At 44.1% G+C, this 25,847-nt stretch overlaps 1 protein-coding gene across 1 annotated transcript; it reads right to left on the bottom strand.

Annotated features, from left to right (window-relative positions):
- Positions 1 to 766: 766 nt before the first annotated feature.
- Positions 767 to 11,946, bottom strand: LOC125728356 (uncharacterized). Its single transcript, XM_049005335.1, has 8 exons — positions 11,892 to 11,946; positions 9,992 to 10,069; positions 3,266 to 3,430; positions 2,570 to 2,658; positions 2,385 to 2,465; positions 2,198 to 2,249; positions 1,705 to 1,960; positions 767 to 1,007 (listed from the first exon to the last, which is right to left on the bottom strand). Exons 1-8 carry the CDS (start codon positions 11,912 to 11,914, stop codon positions 945 to 947), a joined length of 807 nt encoding a protein of 268 aa, XP_048861292.1. The 5' UTR covers positions 11,915 to 11,946; the 3' UTR covers positions 767 to 944.
- Between the last annotated feature and the right edge of the window lie 13,901 nt (positions 11,947 to 25,847).

The raw sequence follows: 25,847 nt of genomic DNA, 5'->3' as shown, positions 1-25,847 counted from the left end.
TGCGTGTGGTGTTACCAACTTTGAGCAACTCAAGGAACTATTGCTGTTAGAGGAATTTAAAAATTGTGTTCATGATCGGGTAGTAGTATACTTGAATGAACAAAAGGTAACATGTTTAGCTTTAGCTGCTACTCTGGCTGATGAATTTATTCTGACCCATAAGACTGTGTTTACCCCAACCCCTTTGCCTCGCAAACTCGGTTCCCGTCCTGTGATATCCTCTCCTTCGTCCGCTTCTTATTCACCACCTGTAGAGAAAAGAGAGTGTTTCTATTGCCATGAGGTGGGTCACATAATTTCTGTTTGTCCCGCTCTTAAACGTAAAGAGACCCGTGCAGCGACCAGAAAGGTGCAGATCGCAGCTCGTGTTAATGTATTACCGACATGTGAAACTGTTGAACCTACATTCCAGCCATTTGTGTTTCCTGGTTCTGTGTCGCTCGGTGAAGACGGGGTACGTCACCCGGTAACTATCCTACGGGATACGGGAGCGGCCCAGTCTTTCGTAATTGAAGGAATTTTACCTTTAGATGGTACCACTTACTGTGGCACCGACGTACTGGTGCAAGGTATCGATCTGTGTGTGGCTGCGGTTCCGTTGCATACTGTATATTTATGTACTCCTGATTTCTCCGGACTTGTGCGTGTTGCGGTCCAGTCCCAGCTACCTGTTCCAGGGGTCACGTTCATTCTGGGGAATGACATTGCGGGGAAAAGGATCGTTCCCCTTCCTGAAGTTGCCCCAGAGCCGGAGATCTGCGCCGATGACGTTGCGGCGGAACTGCCCCAGGTGTTCCTGGCTTGTGTGCTGACACGGGCCCAGCAGCGCAAGTTCGCCGACGTTCAGCTGGCTGAGACATTTATGTCCGACCCAACACCTTCGACTTGTGACTCGGACTCCCTGGTCTCCGTGGAACCTGCTGTGTCCCCTGAGGTCCCTTCCACTACGGACGCTTTGACCAAGGCACAGGCGGAGGATTTGTCATTGGAAGCGTGTCGTACCTCCGCTGTGAACAAGAAAGAATTAAAGAACCACCCCACAGCCTATTTCTACCGCAACCAGGTATTAATGAGGAAATGGACCCCTCCGGACTCGCCTTTTGAGTGGGCTAATGTATTTCAGGTGGTAGTCCCTGGGTTATATCGGGATTATGTGTTGTCTCTCGCTCATGACCACCCGTGTTCGGGGCATCTTGGAATTAGAAAAACCTTAAATCGACTCTTAGCATATTTTTTTTGGCCAGGTGTTAATACGGACGTGAAGAGATATTGTAAAACCTGTCGTGTGTGTCAGCTGGTAGGTAAACCGAACCAAGCTATTGTACCGGTTCCATTACATCCGGTACCGGCTATTGGCGAACCTTTTGAGCGTGTGTTGATCGATTGCGTAGGTCCATTGCCAAAAACTCGTTCGGGTAACATGTATTTGTTCACCCTCATGTGTGCCGCCACTCGTTTCCCGGAAGCTATTCCTGTCCGTAGTCTCCGGACTCCCGTCATAGTAAAGCAGTTAATTAAGTTCTTCACTACTTTTGGGCTGCCTAAGTGTGTGCAATCCGACCAAGGCACGAACTTCATGTCGAAGTTATTCGCACAAGTTGTTCGCGAGCTAGGAATACGTCATACCGTCTCCAGCGCCTATCACCCTGAGAGCCAAGGGGCGCTGGAGCGTTTCCATCAAACCTTCAAAAATATGCTTCGTACCTTTTGTTTAGATGCAGGGAGAGAGTGGGATGAGGGAGTGCCCCTTCTACTTTTTGCAATACGCGATGCTGTCCAAGAATCGACCGGGTTTAGTCCTGCTGGACTTGTCTTTGGCCACACTGTTCGAGGTCCCCTGAAGGCGTTACAGGAGCAGTGGTTATCCCCCGATGCGTCCTCCTCTACGCAGGATGTGTCCAAGTTTGTGAAATCCCTTCGGGACCGGATGTCGACAGCTAGGGAATTGGCTCGACAGTCTCTGGGAATAGCACAGAAGAAAATGAAAGGGCAATTTGATAAGTCTGCAAAACCCCGGTGTTTCCAACCTGGTGATCGTGTCTTAGTCCTTCTCCCGTTGCCCGGTTCCTCCCTTAGCGCCCGATTCTCAGGTCCATATGTTGTACTAGAAAGGCTTAGCCCCACCAACTATGTTGTAGAGACCCCAAACCGTAGGAGGAAGACTCGCGTGTGCCACATAAATATGTTGAAACCGTACCTTGATCGCTCGGTCCCCGTCCCCTCGCCTACTTCTGTTCCGGTCCCCGCTCCTGTGGGCGTCGTGTCTCTCAGTAAGTACTCGCCAGAGACTGATGACTTGCACCTCGGTAGGAATTGTCTCCCCTGTGCTCGCCTTCCTAACTCAGAGGCTCTGCAAAACCTTACGTCCCGGCTCAGCCACTTACCTGGGTCAGCCCAAACTGACATTTTGTCCCTAGTAGATCGCTTCCGACCCCTGTTCGCTGATACCCCTTCGCGTACCCCTGCTGGAGAACATGATATCGACGTTGGTGATCACGCTCCCGTTAAGCAGCATCCCTACCGGGTCAACCCCCGGAAGAGAGCTGTGTTATCTCGAGAGACCGCTTACCTGGTAGAGACGGGTCTTGCTGTTCCCAGCAATAGTCCTTGGTGTTCCCCGTGCCTGCTTGTTCCCAAACCGGATGGGACGTTCCGGTTCTGCACGGATTATCGGAAGGTTAATGCCGTGACTCGTCCAGATGCTTACCCCCTGCCTCGTATGGAAGACTGTGTTGACCGTATCGGTTCTGCAAAATACGTGACTAAGTTGGACCTATTAAAGGGCTATTGGCAAGTTCCACTGACCCCCCGTGCTTCAGAGATTTCCGCGTTCGCTACCCCTGACACCTTCCTCCAATATACAGTCATGCCCTTCGGATTACGGAATGCCCCAGCCACCTTCCAGCGGCTGATGCATAAAGTATTATGTGGTGTCCAAAATTGTGAGGCTTACCTAGATGATGTGGTGATTTATTCCGACTCGTGGGAACAGCATGTGAGTTCCCTTGAACAGGTGTTTGTTCGGTTACAAAAGGCTTCGCTGGTGCTCAACCTCGAAAAATGTGAATTCGGACAGGGCAGGGTCAGCTATTTGGGGAAATTAGTGGGTCGAGGCGAGGTTAAGCCCCTGGACATAAAAGTCCAGGCTATCCGTTTATTCCCCGTTCCGAAGACGCCGCGAGAGCTGAAGCGGTTCCTCGGGATGGCAGGGTATTACCGTTGTTTCTGCCGAAATTTCTCAGAGGTTGTCATGCCCCTTACTCACTTGCTTCGTAAGGGGGTGCCATTTGTGTGGTCCCCAGACTGCCAGAGTGCTTTCGATTCGGTGAAAATGTTGCTCAGTAGTTCCCCCGTCCTAGCTGCCCCCGACTTTGCCAAACCGTTCAAGTTAGAAGTAGATGCCAGGGGATTGGGTGCTGGTGCCGTCCTCCTGCAGGAAGACAGTCACGGGTTGAACCATCCTATATGCTACTTCTCCAAGAAATTTCTAAAACACCAGTTAGCGTATAGCACAATCGAGAAAGAAGCCCTAGCCCTCCTTTTAGCTTTACACCATTTTGAAGTATATGTAGGGGACAGTGTCACTCCCGAAGTCTGTTGCCCTATTGTGTGTGAAGGTCTTTGTGAATAAACATAAAAAAATACAAAAAAAGATCCCTTTGTGTCCCGTGTTCCCTTTTCCCATACCCTGGTTGTCTCGTTTTCCCCTCTCCTTTCCCTTTACCTTTCTGGCGGTCCTCAACCCTAGACTGAGGATCGTAACAGTGGTACTTGACAAAGGTTTGCCAAAGTAGTCATATCGCTTATAGAAGAATGACGTTTCTTGATGCAGTGGGATGCTGAGGGATCGGAGATCACGGTAGTTCAACTTAGGCTTGCTTCCTTGTCCTTTACGCACTGAAATTGCTTCAGATTCCTTCAATCTTTTAATTATGGTATGCACTGATGAAGGTGAAATATCCAAATCTCTTCCTGTCGTTCTTTGAGGAACATTGTTTTTAAACATTTCAATAATTTTCTCACGTATTTGTGCTGTTTTTGTACCAAATCATAATTACAATCACCTGTTGACATCACTTGTTTCAAATCACATCATTATTTAACCAATTTACCTCACTACTGGCCCTAAATCGCTCCTGTCCCAACTTTTTTGGAAATGTGTTGCAAGAACCAAAATTGGAATACGTGTTTATTTTGAGAAAAACAATGAAATTCATGAGGAACACATTAAACAATGTGATGGGGGTAACACAATAAATTCAAGATTTTTATTTGTCGTACAAATGTAGTGGTACACTGGCAGCGAAATGAAATTGTCGTTACTCCAGTCGGTGTAATAAACACACTAGTAAAAGGACATCAAAATTAAACAACGTGAATTAACAAAAGAAGTACTGAAACTACAGAAAGATAATAAGAAAATATAACAATAAAAGGTATATAAAAAGTAAAGATGAAAATGTATAAAAAATATGTAGAAATGTTTAAAGTACAGATTGTAGTTATAGCATATTTTAGCTTTTAATCTGTGATGTTAATGATCCTACTGGCCGGGGGTAGAAGCTTCTCCTCGGCCTCTCAGTCCCGGCCATAAGGCCCCGGGGACTTATGCAGGGCGGCAGTTCTGTCCTGGTGATTCTCTGGGCGCATCGTATCACCCTCAGCGGGACTCGGCGGCCCTCAGAGCTGGAGCTGCCGTACCGAGCAGTTATGCTCCCGGAGAGCACAGATCCCACATTGCCGCTGTAGAAGGTTTTTTGTGGCACAGACGAGAGTCTGTATTTCCACAGCTGCCTCACATGATACACTCACTGTCAGGCTTTCAGCACTAAAGTTACAGATTACTGGGTGGCCGAGAGGTCTGTGAAATTTGGAGGGTCAGTAGCTTGCCTGGGAAGCCTTAGCATTCAGCGAAAACTGAACAGAGAGCCCTGTAGCAGGGTTGTCTAATTTGTTTAGCTGGCTGGCATAAGATTTTCAGTTTGAAACAAGTATGCACACAGATTTACATGTACGTAACAGTTTTATTACCTTGTAAATAGTTTGCAGGGTTTTCAAAGTACCCCAGTGCATTTGATATAGCGAATTTTAGGTTTATAATGAAATAATATAGATTTGCCCTAAGATTTAATAAGATTTCTTGCGTGAGCGTGAGAGTCTGAAGGTGTGAGTGTCACACCAGATGGGTGAGAGCTGGCAACCCTGGCTCTGTTCAGTAGCCTCAGAAATTCTTTCGAACTTTCCAAACACAGCTGATGGAAATCAATGGACGCAAAGGTTCTCAGTGACCATTTTAGCTTGTTTTTAGACTAAAGGCCTATGATGGATCTTTGGAATGTTGCGGAGATACGAATGCTGAGGACAGCATACTTTGTGCTGTGAGTGTTATGTTAACCATGTAAACAAAGAGGAAGTACACAGTCCAACCAGATACTATATTGAAATGCTAACAAGTTTTTAAATATTTTTATTCAAGTGACTTTAAGTCTGGATAATGTTTTTAATGGTTGGAAACGTGTGTATTACTGTATAATTAAATAATTAAACTTCTGAAATGGCCGCTCAGTGCAGGAGGAGGCTGCAAACCTGAAGAGGCACACAACCGTATGGGTGGGGCAGGGGATCAATGGTGTGAGGTAGAGGACCAGGGCAGTGGGATTGCAGTGGCACAAGGGCAACCGTGTGGTCATCATGGGCTCCTCCAATGGCAGCTTCAGGTAAGTCGCTCTGATAAACCCCGTTAGACTCCAGTGAAGTGAGTGAGGCTGCAGCGCTACACTGGAGGGGACACATGTGGGCTCAGGGGCCCATGTGACTGTAGCAGAGGAAGGGATCTCTAGCTGATGTGGAGGTACAGGCCCAGTGGCAGTAAGGGGTGGGCAGTCAGCTGCAGAGGCTGCGGGGCCAGCGGCCCCACTGTACACATGGACCGCAGGGAATCTCAGCATGTTGTGCCCAAAGTCCAGCACACATGCCGTGCTCCGGGGGAAATTCAGGCCCAGGATGGAGGGATCGAGCATGTCAGCCATCCACATAGTTACTATTCACAACTAAACCCCCCATGTCAAAAGGGAACAACCCCGTCCCTCTTAAAGGGGCCAGGTCACCAGTCATTGTTCTCACCTGCACCAATGTCAGTTCTAGACAGTGTCTGGTCTCACCAGGGTTGCAGTGGAACCTGTATGGACTAGGGCAGTACATGCGACTCACATCACTATGGTGGGTATGTGACAGAAGTTGCCTCTGTGAGTCCAATCCATAGTCACCACCTCTGCAGCAGGTGGCAGCAGGGCCACCTCCCCGGTGTCAACAAGGAAGTTCCGGAAATTAACCTTGTTGGCCCACATCTTCCCGGCTATGCGTGCCCTTGGCGGAACCCTGGGTGGCGGTGAACTTGGGACACTGTCTGAGGATTGAGGGGTGGGGGGGGGTGCTGCTGCCTGTCAGCCTACAGGCAGTCTGCCTCCAGGAAGTAAACCTGAGGGCCTGGGTCCTCCAAGCCCTTTGGCGTTTACAGCTTGGTTGATTTCTCCCGCCTCGTTCCCCGCCACCTTGCTGCCCACAATTTCTCTCTCCAAAGCCAGTTCCAGGGCCTCGTCTAGGGACGCAGAGGGGTTGGCTGTGTCTGAATGTGAGCTATCTGGGGTTAAGTGTCTAGATAAACTGATCCCTGGCCAGTTCACTCTGTACTGATAGAGCCATGTGAGCACAGACACGCCTACACAACCCCTTGATATCATTAAGCAGGATGCAGAGAGACTCATTTGACTCAATCCCTGCACCTATTGTTTAACTGAGAGGGCAGAAGTCCTCACACTGCCCACAGCGATTCTGCAGGGTACTGACCAGTGTCTCATCCAGGGGCTCAAGCAACCAGCAGTGTACACCTCAGAAAAGCATGTGTGACAACCCTGAGGACCTGCTTGCATACCACAATGGTATCCCATCTCCCCTTGCTCTTTGAAGGGGTACAACCCATCCAGTATAGTTATCACTGGGCTATCACAATGTCATCACAATACTAAAGACTGAAACAAAGCCGTGAGGTCAGACCCTCTGTATACAGCACACAGTCTCACCCTCACATCCTGTATGACCACATTTCTGCTGTTCACATGGCATTTCTCCAGCTTCCATTGCCCTGCAATGGACTGACGTGCTGTTGAAGGTCTACCTCACTTTACACTTTGCCCATGTCTTGTGTGTATACCCTGTCCGCTCCTAACGTGTATTTAGTTTGTGTAAATCTATCACTGCATCTGCATTTCGCAGTTCAGCTTCTGACAACATTGTGTTTCCCATCTGTGTATTTGGGTTCGGTGCTTGTTGGGTGCCTGTCGTGGTCCTTCTATTTACAATTGTACGCGGGGCATGCTGGGATATGCGCCCCGCCGGTGTTACACTAGTATAAAAAAAGGAATCTGGTCGAGTTTGTTCATTGACCAAATTTAGTTTTTGCGAACCAAATTGTTTGTAGGCCAAAGCATTTGTGAACTGCAAGCACTACTGTACTAATGATAAATTTGTATGAAAAAATGGAGACAATTTCTGAGACACCAGAGCGATCCGTGTACTGTAATATTTATCTTATCAATAACACAGTAAAAATACACATTAGCGCCAATTCATCTTCTTTATTCATCATGAATATTTTAATTCATTAATGCAGGAGTCTGTGATAAATCGCTATCAGCATTTGGTTTATAATGGCCAATTAATGATAACTAAAAAGAAACAGAGAGACTGAAGACACAACTTTCAACCATGATATGAGTGCTGTTGCTGCATAATTTGTCCACCAGGGGTCACAGCGCAACCCCATCTCGGCAAGATGGATGACTTGAAATATGTTTCTATATCAAGTTGAATTATTTTTATTTCTATAGCACATTTAAAAACAATCTATGTTGTGCCAAAGTGCTGTAGGTCAAAATAATATAAATATATAGTAAAAGTAGAGACATTGGCCAATGTTACACAATGTTACACAAAAAATAATCAGAATCAGACTGTGGTTTATTGCCAAGTAGGTTGACCCTACAAGGAATTCTTTTTGGTATAATGGTGCTCCATGGAAAAACAAGACTAAGCAACAACCAAGTTCAAAAAACAGTGCAAAAGTTATACAATAATCTAGTAATAAATATAAAATCACTATAAATGTTAAATACATGATGTGCAAAGCAGAATAGTCAGATTAAATAGATAAATAAAATGTGTTCCTGTGTGTGCAGGGTCAGTACAGAGATGCATCTAATAAGAAGCGGTGTAAGGCTGAATTAGCTCCGAGACGGACTGGGGACCTATGCCATGTATCGCCTTAGAAAGAAATAAGAAATCTTTAAACTGTATTCTCAGAAATTCTCAAAACTTAACAGGTAGCCAATGCAATGCAGCCAACACAGGGGAAATTTGGTGTCTATTTTTTGTTGAGAGCCTGGTAGCACCGTTTTGAACAAGGTGTAGTCAGAATAAAGATGCTTCTGGTAAACCTGGGTACAGAGAACGGCAGTAACCCAATCAGGATAAAAGCAGGAGTAACTCTCCAGGTCTTTGGCTGAAAGGTGTGGTTTAAGCCAGGCTATTGAACTCAGCTGACAGAAACACCCCTTCACAACAGCATTTATTTGTTTATCAAACTCAGTGATGAATCAAAGATGACACCAAGATTTTTAGTATGTGACTGGAAGTTTTCTGAATGAGGCCCTAATTGTTCTCTGAGATCATGAACAGTGACCAGAACTCATTACCTCTGTCTTGTTTTCATTAATCTGGACGAAAGTCATTGCTGTCCTGTTCTTAATATCCTCCAGACAGTTAGAAAGGGCCACCAGAGAGCAGCAGTCACCAGGTTTTAATGGCAGATAGAGCTGCGTATCACCAGCATAGCAATGATATTTTACATAATAACGTTCACAAATAGAGCCCAAAGGAAGCATGTATAGAGGGAATATGAGAGGGCCTGTATCACAGGACTGGATATGTTTACAAGTAAGGCCATAGTACTTAAGGGGTGTGGCCATCCCACACAGTGACAAGCCCATTCATTCACCTCATCTAGGCCTTTTACTAGGGATTTAAGGTCCTGGTTTTCCTCTCAGACCCTAGAGCACACTGCCAGGCTCAGATTCCCGATCCCACATCCTGCTGAAGCCCTTCCCAAGATCAGACACTAGTTTTGTTTTCCTTGTTCTTATAGTAAAATGATGGTCTTTGACTTCTATACATCATCACTGTTCTGTTAATTACACATGACCTAATCTAAGTATTACACAAACCAAGCATAATTACTTAGAGATGTCATGAGATGGAAAATCCTTATTCAGTTAATTATTTTCCCCACAGGTGCTGACAGTGTGTCTACAGTGAAATGGGCCTGTGTACAGAGAGGATGATCTGTAACAATCCCATGTTCCTATGGTGACAGATATAAAACTCATGTGAAATACTGGTGCAGAGGGTATAATGTGAGGTCATGTACTCCCATAGTACACACTGACTCTCCACTGGAGGGTAAAGTGTGAGTCAGAGATGATCCTGACCAGCGAGTCTTCACTGTGACCATCAACAATCTGACAGCTGAGGACTCCGATCGGTACTGGTGTGGTGTGAAGATCAGTGGAGCCTCTCTGATCAGGTTAATCTGTCAGTCACTGATGGTAAGATGTCTGTACTGCAGACTGTAGCCAATGAGATGCACAGTATGTAACATGTCACTGAGTCAAAAAGGAAGGACCTTAACACAAACACTGATGGAAAAAATGTTTTAATATTTTAAAAATCTGCATTTTAATTTAATTCAATATGATAAACGAGACTTGGAAGAAGTAACAGTGTCAGCTAAATCGGGCGACTTCATGAGGTTAAATATGATAAGCAATATGTTAAAAAATGTCAGTTTATTGGCCAAACATTTACATACAGTATGTATGTTGTAATGGGCTGATATTCATAAACATTTCATTGCTGTGCAAATCTTTGAGTGTTTTACCTGTGTGTTGAAGTCCTCCAGGGCTGACAGTGGACAAACAGGAGGTGACGGGTGTGGATGGAGACAGTGTCAGTGTTACTATGGAAACAACAAAAGACAAAGGATGTGGTGTAAGATTGGGGGCTCCTGTGCATCAGAGAGATCAGTGAGTTTGCATGGGAGGCCTGTCCTGATCAGGGATGACACAGAAAATGAAACCTTCATTGTGACAATGAGTGGGCTGGAGAGGAAGGACACTGGCTGGTATTGGTGTGCTGCTGGAATCCTGCAGATTCCAGTTCATATTACTGTTAAACATAAGTAATTGATTTAAATCTGCCTGTGAATTATTTATGCTTGAATATAAATAGATACATACTAATCAACCCAGCAGTTTCACTCACGAAGGGGTTTGTGCTTCTTTGTGGGGATAATCCCCTATTTATCAGCTGTTGTGAAACAGAGTTATTTATTGGGATTATTGTTTCAATGATAGTGGCACGGTGGTCCAGTAGGCGGCGCTGTTGCTTCACGCATCCATGTTTAGGGGTTTGAATCTGGCTTCTGCTCTGTCTGTGTGGAGTTTGCATGTTCTCCACATGCTGTGTGGGTTTCCTCCAACAATCCAAAAACGCACAGTCAGGCTAATTGGTGTCTTTAATATTGAATGTGTGTCTTCTAGTTTATGATCAGTCTGTAATATGACAAAAATCACAGCATTTTCCACAGACATACAGCCAGTCACTTGTTATGTATACAAATCCAGACAAATCCATGTAGCTTGCAACATAATTCAGGCATTTTTTCATCTTTGTGAGGATGAATTGTTACTAATGGTGTGCAGACTGACTAACATGTCTGTAGGTGGTTTTTCATTGCAGCGTAGACCAGTGTTACAATTGTACTCTGTAATATCTGTTCCAGTGCTGCATCCATCCATTGTCTGAAACTGCTTGTCTAACTCAGGGTCCCTATGGGCGCAAGGCAGGGAACGTCCCATGACAGGGTGCCAACCAATTGCAGGACACGCTCACACTCCATTCCCTCGCACAAGCACACCTACCGGCAATTTGACAACTCCAATTAGCCTCAGCATGTTTTTGGACTGTGGGGGGAAATCAGAGTCCCTGGAGGGAACCCCACAATGACACAGGGGGAGCATGCAAACTCCATACACACGGAACTCCAGCGAAGACTTGAGTACACGTGCCAGAGGAGTGAGGCGACAGTGCAAACCCTGCTTTTTATTAATTATCCTTTCTCCTGTTTCCACTGCTCTCCTTTTCTCTGCACATGATGAAGAAGGAGGGGATAATGAAAAACGGAGGTAAGCATTCAGCAGCATTTACAGTAGTGTGGGGGTCCAGCTAGCAGCATTTACCTGATCACACAGTAATGGGAAACTGTCATTTTAATTTTAAGGGAAAAAAATATTTTTTATTTCATTTTCTTAATAATAAACTTGAGATCCCATCCCATCCAGGGTGAGCCCTTGCCTTCTGCCCTGTGCTGCTGGGGAATGACTGCAGGCCTGTTTTTACAAAATAGTGTAACATGTTGTGTGATAATCTCTAGCTATTTTCATGCTCTTTGTTAATGTCTCCTGTTCCTCACATGTGTCCTGTGTAATAGTACCGATGTGGCTGTACCGTGTTTCTATAAAGCATGTAAGACTTTACTGTTCACATCCACCCTCTTATTCAGCTCTTTGGTCCAGCTGGCTCTGTATGTAGGACTGAGCTGATCGGTGCTGCTGTCGATTATCAAGGTGGTTTTACTTCAGTCAGAACAGATTCACTGTTTTGTTCTTCAGGTTTAAATGTGATATGTGTGACTGACAGACACACTGGTGTATTATATGTCTCACAGGTGGGAGCAGGTTCTGGATGCTGTACTGAAAGCTGGGACTGGTGTGTTTTACCTGATTTGCACCATCATCACCATTCAGCTGCACTGGACCTCCTGTAGAAAGCGGGAACCAATCAGAGAGAAGCAGAGGGTCTCCCTGGATCAGAGGAAGCTGGCAGAGGAGATGACCTTCGTGGAGCAGAATGAGTCAGACGAGCTGTAAAATAAACGGTTATGCTAACTGCAGTGAAGCCTCTCTCACTCGGCCCTGCTCAGTCTGTACAGTCATAGCATGAGAGTCAGTTAAACACAGAGGGGATGATTATCTGCTGGCAACCTGTACAACCACGTATTGGCCACTTATTCACAAGTGCTTTGCTGCCACCTGCTGGTTAATGTTTAATAATCGTTATCTTGTGAAGGTAAGACTGGTTTTTATTAAATTGTCTCTTGATTCTGAAAAAATATGGTACTATGCAAAAGTCTTGGGCCATCAAAGAAAACGTTTAATGCTATTTAATTGGGTTGTGTATATTTGCTCAGAACAAAAACACAATTATCATAAAAATATATGCAAATTAAAAGTGACACAATAAAAACTAACAAGAATTTCTTCTTTTCTCCATAAAGTTACTGATGCCTTGTTGGATCGCTAGATGAACCACGCTTTGGATCCTAAACCTCTCCTCAGGGGCACCCCAGCCATTCCATGTATTTGTTAAATTCTGCCACCAGCTCACTTAATTAATTAATTTATTTAATTAAACAAATGTGTCATGCCCGGCTCGTCCGCTCCTCCTGTGTGCCACGCCCCCTGATTAACCACGTGTTTTCTCCCGATTGTACCCAGCTGTATCTAGTTAATTTGCTCAGTCCTGTGTATTTCAGTCCGTGTCTTACCCGAGTCCTTTGTCCGTCATTGATGTCAGTTGATGTTCGTGCCCTCGTCCCTGAGATTAAACCCCTCGTTTGCCCTGATTCTCGGCTGTCTGCCTGCTTCTTACCCGCCTGCCCGCGATCGCTGCCGTCTCCCGTGACAAAATGTTAATGATGCATTGATTAGCCATAGGAGTTGTGTTATAAAAAGATATAGGTCTATTGGATGGTTGGTGCAAATGTTTTACTAACTTTAGAAGAGATTTTGAAATGACTGGGCTGCCACACTTTGACGGACAAAATATTATAATTCTAGACCAAGATGAAGATCATTTGAACATCATTTTCTTTGACAGCCCAAGACTTTTGTACAGTTTTGTATGTGTCTTTTATACTGGTCATAATTTGTTTAAATACATGATTAATAAATTGATACTTTACAAAACATTTCATATTTTTCTGAAATTGGTAATTATTAAAAATGAATTTCACAAACTTAAATGGTTTGGCTGCGATGGGCTGGCCCCCCATCCAGGGTTGTTCCCGTGCCCATTGCTTCCGGGATAGGCTCCGGACCCCCCACGACCCAGTAGGATAAGCGGTTTGGAAAATGGATGGATGGATGGATGGTAATTATTAAAAATGAATTTCACAAACTTAAATGGTTTGGCTGCGATGGGCTGGCCCCCCATCCAGGTTTGTTCCCGTGCCCATTGCTTCCGGGATAGGCTCCGGACCCCCCACGACCCAGTAGGATAAGCGGTTTGGAAAATGGATGGATGGATGGAGGGATAAATGGTTTGGAGTTTTTAGGTCACCCCTCCTCGTCAGAGCCCACCAATCAGGGACTCTTTAAAAGAGTGATGTAATCGGGAACGCCCACTTTTCAATCTGCAGTACAAATACACCAGCTTGTCTCTGCTAACAACAGCCTGTGAATGTCAGTTAAGGAGGAAACAGTACCACATACATATTGGCCAACATCAAATGAAAATGTAACACACGAAAACAGGACTGCCCACTTATCACTCTGCGTAAAATCACACCAGCTTGTCTGAGCTGACAGCAGCCTCACATATCAGCTAAGGAGGAAGACGGCATATCAAAAGTAAAAAGAAAGACACCATCAAATGAAAATATCCCTGTGTGATCTATTGGTTTCTGCTTTCACTCCCATTAAATGACAGTAAGTCTAGTTGGTGTCCGTGGTGCTGAAAACCTGGATCAGTAAATTCCAAATGAAACTTCTTTACCTGATTTAACTGTAACTCACTTATTTTGTTGGCAATGATGCTTTGTTGAGTCTAGAAAGGCGCAAAGTGGGTTTCAGATAAATTAAATGAAGTAGTTTTGCTTAAAAACCAAAAAGCTTTGAACAATCAGTTCAGCTTTGGACTGTAGTGCTTCACAAAAGTAAAATCCATCCAGTTAAATCTCTTTATCCCCAAGTCAAGAAGATATCAAATGCAGAAGCACATTGTGGGAGATACAAGGTGCAGACACATTAAAAGCACTTTTTTTGTGTGAACATTATAAAACAGATTGATACACATTAAGCAGTTTGTAACTTTACATCCAGACCTACATCAGTCAGAAAAAGCAGGCGATGACCATCCCATCCAGCAGCTTCATCTCTGATTGTACAGAATCCCATGTCAGCGTAACTTCTGAAGTCATGACTAAACTAATTTCCAGCTCTGCCTTCAGTTTCATCTGTTAAATTAAATTAGGAACTAAACTAAACTAGGAGGGAAATATAGTCAAGCTACTTAAGTAGCCGAATTTTGTGTATCCACTAGAGGGCAGCCACACATAGATTCCCTTATGAATGGTTCTGATGCTTCCGGAAAGCACTGCACAAAGACCCAGGTATGCCAGTGAGGAACGGATAAAGAGCAGACGGATCCAAATACTAGCTGTAATATATAGTATTTTCAATGAATTTAAACAAATTAATATAACAGTGTCAGAGTATCAGATCCATGTGACTTTTTATGATTGAAGAACTTTGAAAGCCTGAATATAACTGAGGAGGCCCACGGACCCCATTATGTGTGGAACATCATTGTGGTGCTGAGAGAAACACAGGACTGCTGATAAGACCCAGATGAAGTGAATTACCTGACTTTGCCCCCACCCATCCCCCCCCCCAGGATACCCCCACCCCTGTCATACAGACACCTTCCTAACGGACCTCTTGATTTGTGCTGATCCACACATATGAAAAGGACCTACTGCAGTGACATTTTAAAACTGTATAAAACATAATAAAGACTGAAATAAAGGCCTGAGGTCAGACCCTCTGTATGTAGCACACAGTGTTTCTGCAGAGTCTCACACTCACATCCTGTATGACGACTTTTCTGCTTTTCAGAATAAGTCTGATTTCACTGCTCTTTGCTCATTTGCAATATGAGGAAGTAACAGTTTAGAAAAGAACTAGACTTATTTGATTAATTTGTTTGTAGTTTAAATTCTGTGAGCATGAATGATTCACTGTGAAGACCAGCTATCAATAATTTTGCTATGAAATCATGTTTCTAAAATGATAAGATTCTAGATGAAATCAAAATATTTATTCCTGGTAAGAGCACGACAACAGCAGCATCAAACTGTTTTCCTTTTTACAGACAAGAAATAGACAGGAAATGCATCAGTGCACAAACAGTTTATGAAAATCAAAGATAGATGGATGATTTTTAAACATTTAAAACCCACAAAAAGGGAGGCAGTGAGGTTAAGGAGAGTCAGGAAGTCAGTGTCAGTCTCCACAGATCTGAGGTCAGCGATACACACATAAGGCTCCTCTGATGCTCCTTTTCATCCTCTTCTTCACTGATGGGCCTCCAGGTGAGGATCACTTACTCTGGGACTCCACCATTCAGCGTAGTTAAGATGAAGATACATTTTGCACAATATACTTACTACATCTGTTTGTTTATATTCATATTGTTCCATGAAGTTTGATCACTTCCCGATTATAGTCTGTGGTGGTAGCATGTTGACTGACTGATTTTAGAATTGACTGCAGTCTTCTTTGTGTCCACTATGTGGCAGCAGTATAAAGGAAATATCTTATTCTGTCACAGCTGCTGGTGTGTGTAAAAATTCACATACTCTGATAACAAGTAATTCTGCCTCCAACTGTTTGTCAGGGACCTGGGCAGGAATGAATTACATGCCGACTGTACATACAACAGAGATAGGCTCCTGGGAGAACTTTGCCAGAAGTTGAAACACGACTTTAAGAATGACACTGATACAGAGTACTCAGCTGTTTGGTTGAAACTAAATCTTGGTCTGGATTTTTACATTCTGGACCTGAACTACCCACTGCTGCACTGACCCCCACCTTCTTCTTTTTTTTCCCTTTGTCCTGTCCGGCAGCTTTAGCAGAATCATGGTCTGAATGCACTGCTGTGACAAACATGTTTGCTTTACCATGAGGGGTTCTATAAACTCTGTATAGGCCTCTCATGTTGATCGATTTCATTTTTTAAATTTAAAAAAATTATTTATTTCATTTTTAGGCGGCATGGTGATGCAGTGGGTGAGCTGGCCGAAGAGGATGGACAGATTAGGAGGGAAAAAAAGAAGGAAAAAGAAGAAAGGAGCAAGTGAGATGAAATGAAAGTTTTTAGCGGGTGTCTCTAACTTTGCTCTGCCATTGCATGCACACCACTTCCAGGGCCAGCCTTGCTCTCACGCTGATATACTGTCAGATTATGCACATCTTATATGTTGTTTTAACCCTTAGCGTATTAGTAAAGGCTGTTTTGTACTTACTTGATGTGATGGTCCACTTTACTGTGGCCTTGAGCCACATTAGAAATTTATTTCTGATATATTTAACTTAATCCTCATTTTTCTTTTGCCCATGAGCACGAAACAGCTAAATAATTAGCATGATGCAGAAGTTATTCTCAGACAGGCACTTAATCTAAAAAGCAGAAATGTCATCATACACGATGTGAGGGTGAGACTGCAGACACACTGTGTGCTGCATACAGAGGGTCTGACCTCAGGCCTTTGTGTCAGTTGTTATTATGTTTGATTTGTGATTCTCACCTGGAGGCCCATCAGCGGATGAAGAGGAGCATCAGAGGAGCCTTATGTGTGTCTCACTGACCTCAGATCTGAGCAGACTGGCACTTACTTCCTGATTCTCCATAACTTTGCTGTTTCTCTGTCTTTATCTGTTACTCAGAAGTCCTGAAGTCCAATGAAAAATCCGCTTTCTCCTGTCTATTTGGCTGATACAAGTTCTGCTCACTTCTGCTTGGGTTGCATGGATCACCAGCCACTTGTCACCAACTAACAGACCACAGCCTACCTGACCAATGTCATAACTGGTGCACCTAGGTATAAAATTTAGTCTCACTGTCTCCAAAAAAGGTCACTGTCTGGAACCCCATGGAACCACATTTTTGATTCCTTAGACAAGAGCATCCTGAGCAGCTGCATCACGGTCTGAATTGGGAACTGCCTCGCCTCAGATCATAAGACCAGCGGATAGTGAGGATAGCTGAGAAGATTATTAGAGTCTCTCTCCCCTCCATCATGGACATTCACATCACACGCTCCATCCGCAAAGCCACCAACATTGTGGATGACCGCACCCACCCCTCACATAATCTTTTCACTCTGGCATCTGGAAAAGCATTCAGGCCTCCACAACCAGACTCAGAAACATGGCGCCTGACTACTGAACTCTCAGGGACTGATCTGATACCACACACAACACACACACACACACAGCTGTGTAATTATATCTTCGTGGGGACTCTCCATTCATTTCTATGGGGAAAACTGTAATCCCAACATGACAACTTTAACCCCTACCAACCCCTAACCTTAACCATATGTAACCAAACCAAATACAAGACTTTTGGCATTTTTAGTTTTTTGACTGTATTTACAGATCTTTGTGAGTACCTGAAAATGCCCCCCAAAACATCAAAATAACAGGTTTTTGTCACATTGTGGGGGACATTTGGTCCCCACAATGTAATATACACCTACTCCACACACACACACACACACACACACAGATTAGGTATTTGAATCTTTGTGGAGATTCTCCATTCATTTGTATGGGCGTAACCCCAATCCTAACTATGGCAACCTTAAACATTGCAGTAGTTACCAAGCAGTAACAGTAAGCAACCAAACAAAATGCAAGACTTTTTGAATTATTCATTTGACTGCATTCACAGAATTTAATAAAATTCAGTATCTTACTTTCGGGACCGAAAACATGTCCCTACAAAGTCAAAATAACATGTTTTTATAGCACTATGTACATAACCACCCACCCAAACGCGCGCACACACACACACAAACAGGCCTACCTACAGTATACCCTCCATAGATTCCTGAATGAAATATCTGTAAAGCAGTTATTATGGCATGGCGTTTGGTTTGAACATGCAGTTTTTAAGAATATTGCGCTAATTCTAAACGAAAGACTGCACTAATTCTAAAATAGCTATATAAGAACTTTATTTACCATTAAATAAATTATAAATCAAACCAAAATTTAGTCTCTCAAAAAACTTGTATATGACATATCTTTGTTCACATTATGAGAAATTAAAAACACCAGGACACAGAATGTGAATAACAAGAACTATAGTGTTCTTTCTCAAAAGCGGACCTACCAACGTGGCTAAAATGCTAATTGCGTTCACCAGCTGTGGAAAAAAAACAGCGGGGCACCCCAAACATCGCGGTATTACGCATTACCGTAATACTGCATAGCAAAGACATAATGTCATAAAAAAATTACAGTCAGTATTTATAGACAGAACTGCGTGGTTTCCCATTGACAAGTAGATACATGGTTTACGGGCTTGAAGGCGGTTAGATCAACAAATCCAATCACGCTCAGCCAAAACAAGCAGGAGCTAAACATACTACTATTGATTGGTTCACCTTCAAATTCGTCCCGCCCTGACAATTAATTCTCGTTTTCATTCGTTGAAAATGGCGTCAGTACATATCTTCATCCTTTCGACCAATGAAAAATTTCGCTGGTTTCCATAGAAACAAAATCAGTGCAGTTTGAACATAAACTTTCTGACAGAGCGATGGCGCAGCGGTGAGAAGCATCTCTTCCTATGTTTCTTGCTATTTCTTCAGATTATGTTTTGTTAGCATAGTTAATTATATATTTCATTGTATGTCGTGATATAGTTCATGCAAATATTGCCGCAAAATATAATTGAAATATATTTAAAATTAGTAGCTTAAACTGTAGATGCTGTGGCCATTTTTCGTAATGTGATTGTTTATATTTAAATTGTAAGAGAAAATAATTGTGTTAAACTTAAAAACAACAAGCCTTATGGTTGATATGATTGGTTTTACTCATCCGGTCTGTCGTAATGCGTTTCATCTGAAGATGTTATTCTGAAAAGAGCCCCTATACGTTTACTTTTTAAATGTCCCATGTTGTTGAAGTAAGATTAACCGTTTGCTGGGTTCATTACCATGGCGATGTTATAACGTACCGAAGCAGCGTCCTGATTTCGCCAGCGTTACTGTATAGGTTGTGAAACAGTTTTAGCAATTTGGCCGCTTCTATCGGAGTAGCCTCGATGCCACGAGCAGCCAATGAAGGCTCCATCCCTTTCCATAGGCATTCTTGGTGAATAGCATTTAGCAAATGTCTGGAGTACGTTGAAAATACACAGTGTCTAGTTTGGCTTTGAGAGTATCACAGACGGCTAGTTAATTATGTTAACCAGAATGAAAATTCCGAAAGCTGTTTCCTGGACCAACGACCAGCACTGGGGAGCCTGGGACCTGTGGGACGAGGTGATCGACTGGGGAGAGAGGAAAGGTTTGGAGGAGTGCTCACCAGCGACACCCCCCACTGTCCAGGCTGGGGAGGTTATGGGGGGACTGGGAGGTGTGACGGACTGGTGTAAGGGAGGGGAGGGTGTGAGAGTGATAGGCAATGCTGGCATTGTTTCTGAGACTCTTCAGAGAGGAAACTGGCGGTGTAGAGATAGATGTGGGTCTGGTATAGATAGAAGATGTAGAAGTGGTGGAAAATTAATATTAAAGTTGAGCTTGTAGAGCTCTTGACACAGAGAAGAGCCAAAATACAAGGAAGATGAAGCTGTGGTTCTTCTGCTGCTGTTTGGGGAACATTAAATGTTTGAAACAGTATCAAAGATAATGAATTAAGTGTGCTAAATTTTGAGATGTATAGTGGAATGTTTATTAACAATTGTTAATGTGGCGCCCCTGAACCCCCTCGGTTGGCCGCCCCTGCCGGTTGTGTGGGGTCGGGGATGAGGACTAATCGGGGCCAGTCGGGGATCTGGCCCCGGTGCCGGGGGGGGCCCACTCCTGCACGCCCTTATTGCTCCCCTGGGCCGGACATCACATTTCATACAACACTAGAGCTTTGAGGGGCAGTGGGGAGGTTTTACTTGCACATTAGACACCACATGACACTAGGGCTGAGGAGGTGGGTATAGGCAGGTGGGGTTCTGCCGTCTGCCAGCGGTGGGGTGCCCGTGCCTCGACTGTTCACCTGCTTTTTGCACTTTAGTTATATACACAGTCCATGCTACATTAGGGCCTTGGGGTGCAGGGAGGGGGATGGGGGACTCTGCCATCTGCCAGTGGTGGGGCCCTCATACTCGATCTGCACCCACTAATTTTAATGCATTGTAGACATAAACACACAACTCTCTCACACTTGTACATGCACACTTCACATTAACATGGGACGGGGAATCAGTGGGGGCTGAGGGGTCCCCCCTAACTCTCTGTCTCTGGCCCTGCGCGTGTGGGGTGGCCCAGCAGGTAGAAGATGGCCCTGGCCGGTGTGGGCCGTCTCCTCTTGTGGGCTGCAGGCTGGGTGGTCCTTGGCTCTGCTGCGCCGTGGTGGGGCCCTGGCAGGCGGTCCGGGGTATCTAGGGATGCTCTGAGCCCTTCTAGGCGAATTGTAGGGTTCGGTCTGGGCTGGGCGGGGGGTCTGCCGCTCCCCAGTTGACGCAGGTCCGCTCCTGGGTGGTGGGGGGGGGGGTGCACTTTGTTTGTATGGGTCTCCCTTAGATCATCCTGCAGTGTCGGGGAGGGGGGGGACGTGCCGGGTCGCTACAGTGGGCGGTGATCCGTCCTGCCGGGGAGCGGACTGGGGGGACCGTCCGCCAGGGGAGTGTTCCCGGTTGATGGGGCCCTTTGGCCCTGGACCCGCTTCCCTCGGTGGAGGGCTTGCGGGAGGGACTGGGGGGCTCGCTGTCTGTCCCCCCTCTGCGGACCTCCTTTTACAGGGGTTGGGCCCCCCTTAGTCCCTCGTAGGCTCCCTCTCGGGTTGGGCGGGTGGTTGTCTTGTGGACATATGGCCATGGGCCGTGTGTTTCTTATGGTTGTTTGTACTCTGTATTCCCCTACACTTTATTTTCTCCATCCCACCTTTACATCTCCAGCCCGCTGTTCCTGGGAAAAGCCACCTGCCAATCATCCTTGGAGCAGCAGTCATTCTCAGGATCTCCTACATCACAGATCACCTAATAAACACAGGACCTGTCGACGACTGGAGAAAAGGAGAAACGCTGAAGCACACTGGGCATTTTGGAAGCATTTCATCATAATAAATTACCTTTGCCTTTACAGTTTCTGTGTACAGTTTCATTATAGTAAATTGCACTTAGTTGTGATTACTCAGTTACAAAGACAATGGGTCACTCTATAATGGGTGATGGTATGCTTTTAGCTGTGCTTCCACAGGTTGTATCTGCCTTAGTAAATGACTAAATGTCTTTTTCACAAGTGATTTTGATTATGTTTGTAGAATTAAATTAAAGGTAAACCTGTACATTGGTTAAAATAACATCTGACTGCTACAATAATACATCATACAGCGTCTTTTGTACTAATGTGCTACCTTGAGACATTCAGGTTGTATAATGAACAATTTTAATAAGAATTGTGTTAAGTAATTAACTTTCAAAATCTATCAATACCATGCAAAAGTGTAAAGTCAAATTTATGAGATACTTATTACAATAAACGGAAGTAGTCTGTACCCATTTAAAGAGGCTTTACATCATACAGCTTCTTATACTGGTCTGGTTGGTGGGTATAAAGGATCAATTAGAAATCTTCCTCCTCCAAATGTATCATATCATTTCATGAGTTTTGGTAGAGTGGGGGTAGCAGGATAATAATAGGATTTACTGGTTATTTTTGATACGATAAAATCGCAAGACGCAGAAAAATAAAAATTTGTGTATGGTCAGAATTATCAGTGGTAGGAGATTTTGTCCCTACTACCATCTGGGAAAAGAACATTCTGGTGCTTATCTGTGAAGAAGCAATTTCAGGAGATATAAATCCTTGCAAAAAGTAGTCTCCCACTCTATAAATAGGGTGCAATTTGTTTTTTCACGCAGTGGAAATGGAAATGTTTTTTTAATGTTGATGACGACTGTAACTGGTCAAAAGGTGGCGCCAAAGATCCCCAGTAATGCATCGCCCATTAATGTACAGATATCCCCCTGCCTCACCATGCATGACTCCTCCAATGGTGCTGATGTTTAACAGTACATTCATCCTAACTATACAATTTGATATCTGGTATCGTCCTGTCAGTTTTAACCCATTTCTAAGTCCCGTATGGTTTAGGTAGCTTTTTTTCCAAAATGATGACCATGAAATTCAGCACATATAACAAATATTGAACTATAGGCATTAATTGAAATGCTCTCTCTCACAGACACACACATATTAGATGTCTATGTCTTTGAAATTGTTTAATACGAATTAATCTGTTTTATAATGTTCACACAAAAAAAGCTTTTGTGTTCACATTTTACAACCCCAAATCAGAAAAAGTTGGGATGGTATGTAAAATGAAAATCAAACTGAAAACAGCACTTTGTTAAATTATCTTTGACCTGTATTACATTGAAAACAATACAACAGCACATTATTTAATGTGTTCCTCGTGAATTTCATTGTTCTTTTTCAAACACGTATTCCAATTTTGGTTCTTAGAACACATTTCAAAAAAAGTTGGGACAGTAAAGCATTTAGTACTTTGTAATGTCGCCATTCCTTTTCACAACACTTAAAAGACATTTAGGGACTGAAGACACCAAGTGATGTAGTGTTTCAGGTGTAATTTTGTCCCATTCTTCCTGCAAACAAGTCTTAAAGCGGACAACAGTACGGGGTCTTCGTTGTCACATATTGCGCTTCAAAATGAACCACACATTCTCTATTGGAGACAGGTCGGGACTGCAGGCAGTCAAGTACCCATACCCTCTTCCTCCACAGCCAGGACTTTGTAATGTGTGCAGAATGTGGTTTCGCATTGTTTGTTGAAAAATGCATGGGCGTCCCTGGAAAAAATGTCTTCTTGAAGGTAACATATTGTGCTCCAAAATCTCTATGTACTTTTCAGCATTAATGGTGCCATCACAGAACTGCAAGTTACCTTTGCCAAGGGCACTGACACAACCCCATACCATGACAGACCCTGGCTTTTGGACTTATTGCTGGTAACAGTCTGGGTGATCCTTTTCTTCTTTGGTCTGGAGCACACGGCATCCATTTCTCACAAAAAATACCTGAAATACTGATTCATCTGACCACAGTACACGTTTTCACTGTGTGATGGTCCAACTCAGATGCGTTCTGAGCCCAGAGAAGCCGACGGCGCTTCTGGACACTGTTAAGATGGGGCTTGCTTTTGGCACAGTACAGTTTTAACTGGCATTTGTGGATGTAACTACGTATTGTGGTACTTGACAAAGGTTTGCCAAAGTAGTCATATGTGGTCATATCGCTTATAGATGAATGACGATTCTTGATGCAGTGGGATGCTGAGGGATCGGAGATCACGGTAGTTCAACTTAGGCTTGCTTCCTTGTCCTTTACGCACTGAAATTGCTTCAGATTCCTTCAATCTTTTAATTATGGTATGCACTGATGAAGGTGAAATATCCAAATCTCTTCCTGTCGTTCTTTGAGGAACATTGTTTTTAAACATTTCAATAATTTTCTCACGTATTTGTGCTGCTTTTGTACCAAATCATAATTACAATCACCTGTTGACATCACTTGTTTCAAATCACATCATTATTTAACCAATTTACCTCACTACTGGCCCTAAATCGCTCCTGTCCCAACTTTTTTGGAAATGTGTTGCAAGAACCAAAATTGGAATACGTGTTTATTTTGAGGAAAACAATGAAATTCATGAGGAACACATTAAATAATGTGATGGGGGTAACACAATAAATTCAAGATTTTTATTTGTCGTACAAATGTAGTGGTACACTGGCAGCGAAATGAAATTGTCGTTACTCCAGTCGGTGTAATAAACACACTAGTAAAAGGACATCAAAATTAAACAACGTGAATTAACTGAAACTACAGAAAGATAATAAGAAAATATAACAATAAAAGGTATATAAAAAGTAAAGATGAAAATGTATAAAAAATATGTAGAAATGTTTAAAGTACAGATTGTAGTTATAGCATATTTTAGCTTTTAATCTGTGATGTTAATGATCCTACTGGCCGGGGGTAGAAGCTTCTCCTCGGCCTCTCAGTCCCGGCCATAAGGCCCCGGGGACTTATGCAGGGCGGCAGTTCTGTCCTGGTGATTCTCTGGGCGCATCGTATCACCCTCAGCGGGACTCGGCGGCCCTCAGAGCTGGAGCTGCCATACCGAGCAGTTATGCTCCCGGAGAGCACAGATCCCACATTGCCGCTGTAGAAGGTTTTTTGTGGCACAGACGAGAGTCTGTATTTCCACAGCTGCCTCACATGATACACTCACTGTCAGGCTTTCAGCACTAAAGTTACAGATTACTGGGTGGCCGAGAGGTCTGTGAAATTTGGAGGGTCAGTAGCTTGCCTGGGAAGCCTTAGCATTCAGCGAAAACTGAACAGAGAGCCCTGTAGCAGGGTTGTCTAATTTGTTTAGCTGGCTGGCATAAGATTTTCAGTTTGAAACAAGTATGCACACAGATTTACATGTACGTAACAGTTTTATTACCTTGTAAATAGTTTGCAGGGTTTTCAAAGTACCCCAGTGCATTTGATATAGCGAATTTTAGGTTTATAATGAAATAATATAGATTTGCCCTAAGATTTAATAAGATTTCTTGCGTGAGCGTGAGAGTCTGAAGGTGTGAGTGTCACACCAGATGGGTGAGAGCTGGCAACCCTGGCTCTGTTCAGTAGCCTCAGAAATTCTTTCGAACTTTCCAAACACAGCTGATGGAAATCAATGGACGCAAAGGTTCTCAGTGACCATTTTAGCTTGTTTTTAGACTAAAGGCCTATGATGGATCTTTGGAATGTTGCGGAGATACGAATGCTGAGGACAGCATACTTTGTGCTGTGAGTGTTATGTTAACCATGTAAACAAAGAGGAAGTACACAGTCCAACCAGATACTATATTGAAATGCTAACAAGTTTTTAAATATTTTTATTCAAGTGACTTTAAGTCTGGATAATGTTTTTAATGGTTGGAAACGTGTGTATTACTGTATAATTAAATAATTAAACTTCTGAAATGGCCGCTCAGTGCAGGAGGAGGCTGCAAACCTGAAGAGGCACACAACCGTATGGGTGGGGCAGGGGATCAATGGTGTGAGGTAGAGGACCAGGGCAGTGGGATTGCAGTGGCACAAGGGCAACCGTGTGGTCATCATGGGCTCCTCCAATGGCAGCTTCAGGTAAGTCGCTCTGATAAACCCCGTTAGACTCCAGTGAAGTGAGTGAGGCTGCAGCGCTACACTGGAGGGGACACATGTGGGCTCAGGGGCCCATGTGACTGTAGCAGAGGAAGGGATCTCTAGCTGATGTGGAGGTACAGGCCCAGTGGCAGTAAGGGGTGGGCAGTCAGCTGCAGAGGCTGCGGGGCCAGCGGCCCCACTGTACACATGGACCGCAGGGAATCTCAGCATGTTGTGCCCAAAGTCCAGCACACATGCCGTGCTCCGGGGGAAATTCAGGCCCAGGATGGAGGGATCGAGCATGTCAGCCATCCACATAGTTACTATTCACAACTAAACCCCCCATGTCAAAAGGGAACAACCCCGTCCCTCTTAAAGGGGCCAGGTCACCAGTCATTGTTCTCACCTGCACCAATGTCAGTTCTAGACAGTGTCTGGT

This window comes from Brienomyrus brachyistius, unplaced genomic scaffold, assembly GCF_023856365.1.
Source record: "Brienomyrus brachyistius isolate T26 unplaced genomic scaffold, BBRACH_0.4 scaffold254, whole genome shotgun sequence".
In the NCBI taxonomy this organism is placed as follows: domain Eukaryota; kingdom Metazoa; phylum Chordata; class Actinopteri; order Osteoglossiformes; family Mormyridae; genus Brienomyrus; species Brienomyrus brachyistius.
This window is presented reverse-complemented; position numbering and strand designations above follow the sequence as displayed.

Excerpts from the sequence above, each read along its gene's own strand:
- LOC125728356 (XM_049005335.1), bottom strand. The coding sequence starts at position 11,914 with ATGGTGATGATGGTGCAAATCAG. Across the intron at positions 3,431-9,991 it reads TGGAGGACTTCAACACACAG|GAGGACGGCACCAGCACCCA; the intron begins GTAAAACACTCA and ends GTCTTCCTGCAG. Across the intron at positions 1,008-1,704 it reads TCCCTGCATCTAAACAAAAG|CGGAGGTACGACACGCTTCC; the intron begins GTACGAAGCATA and ends TCTTGTTCACAG.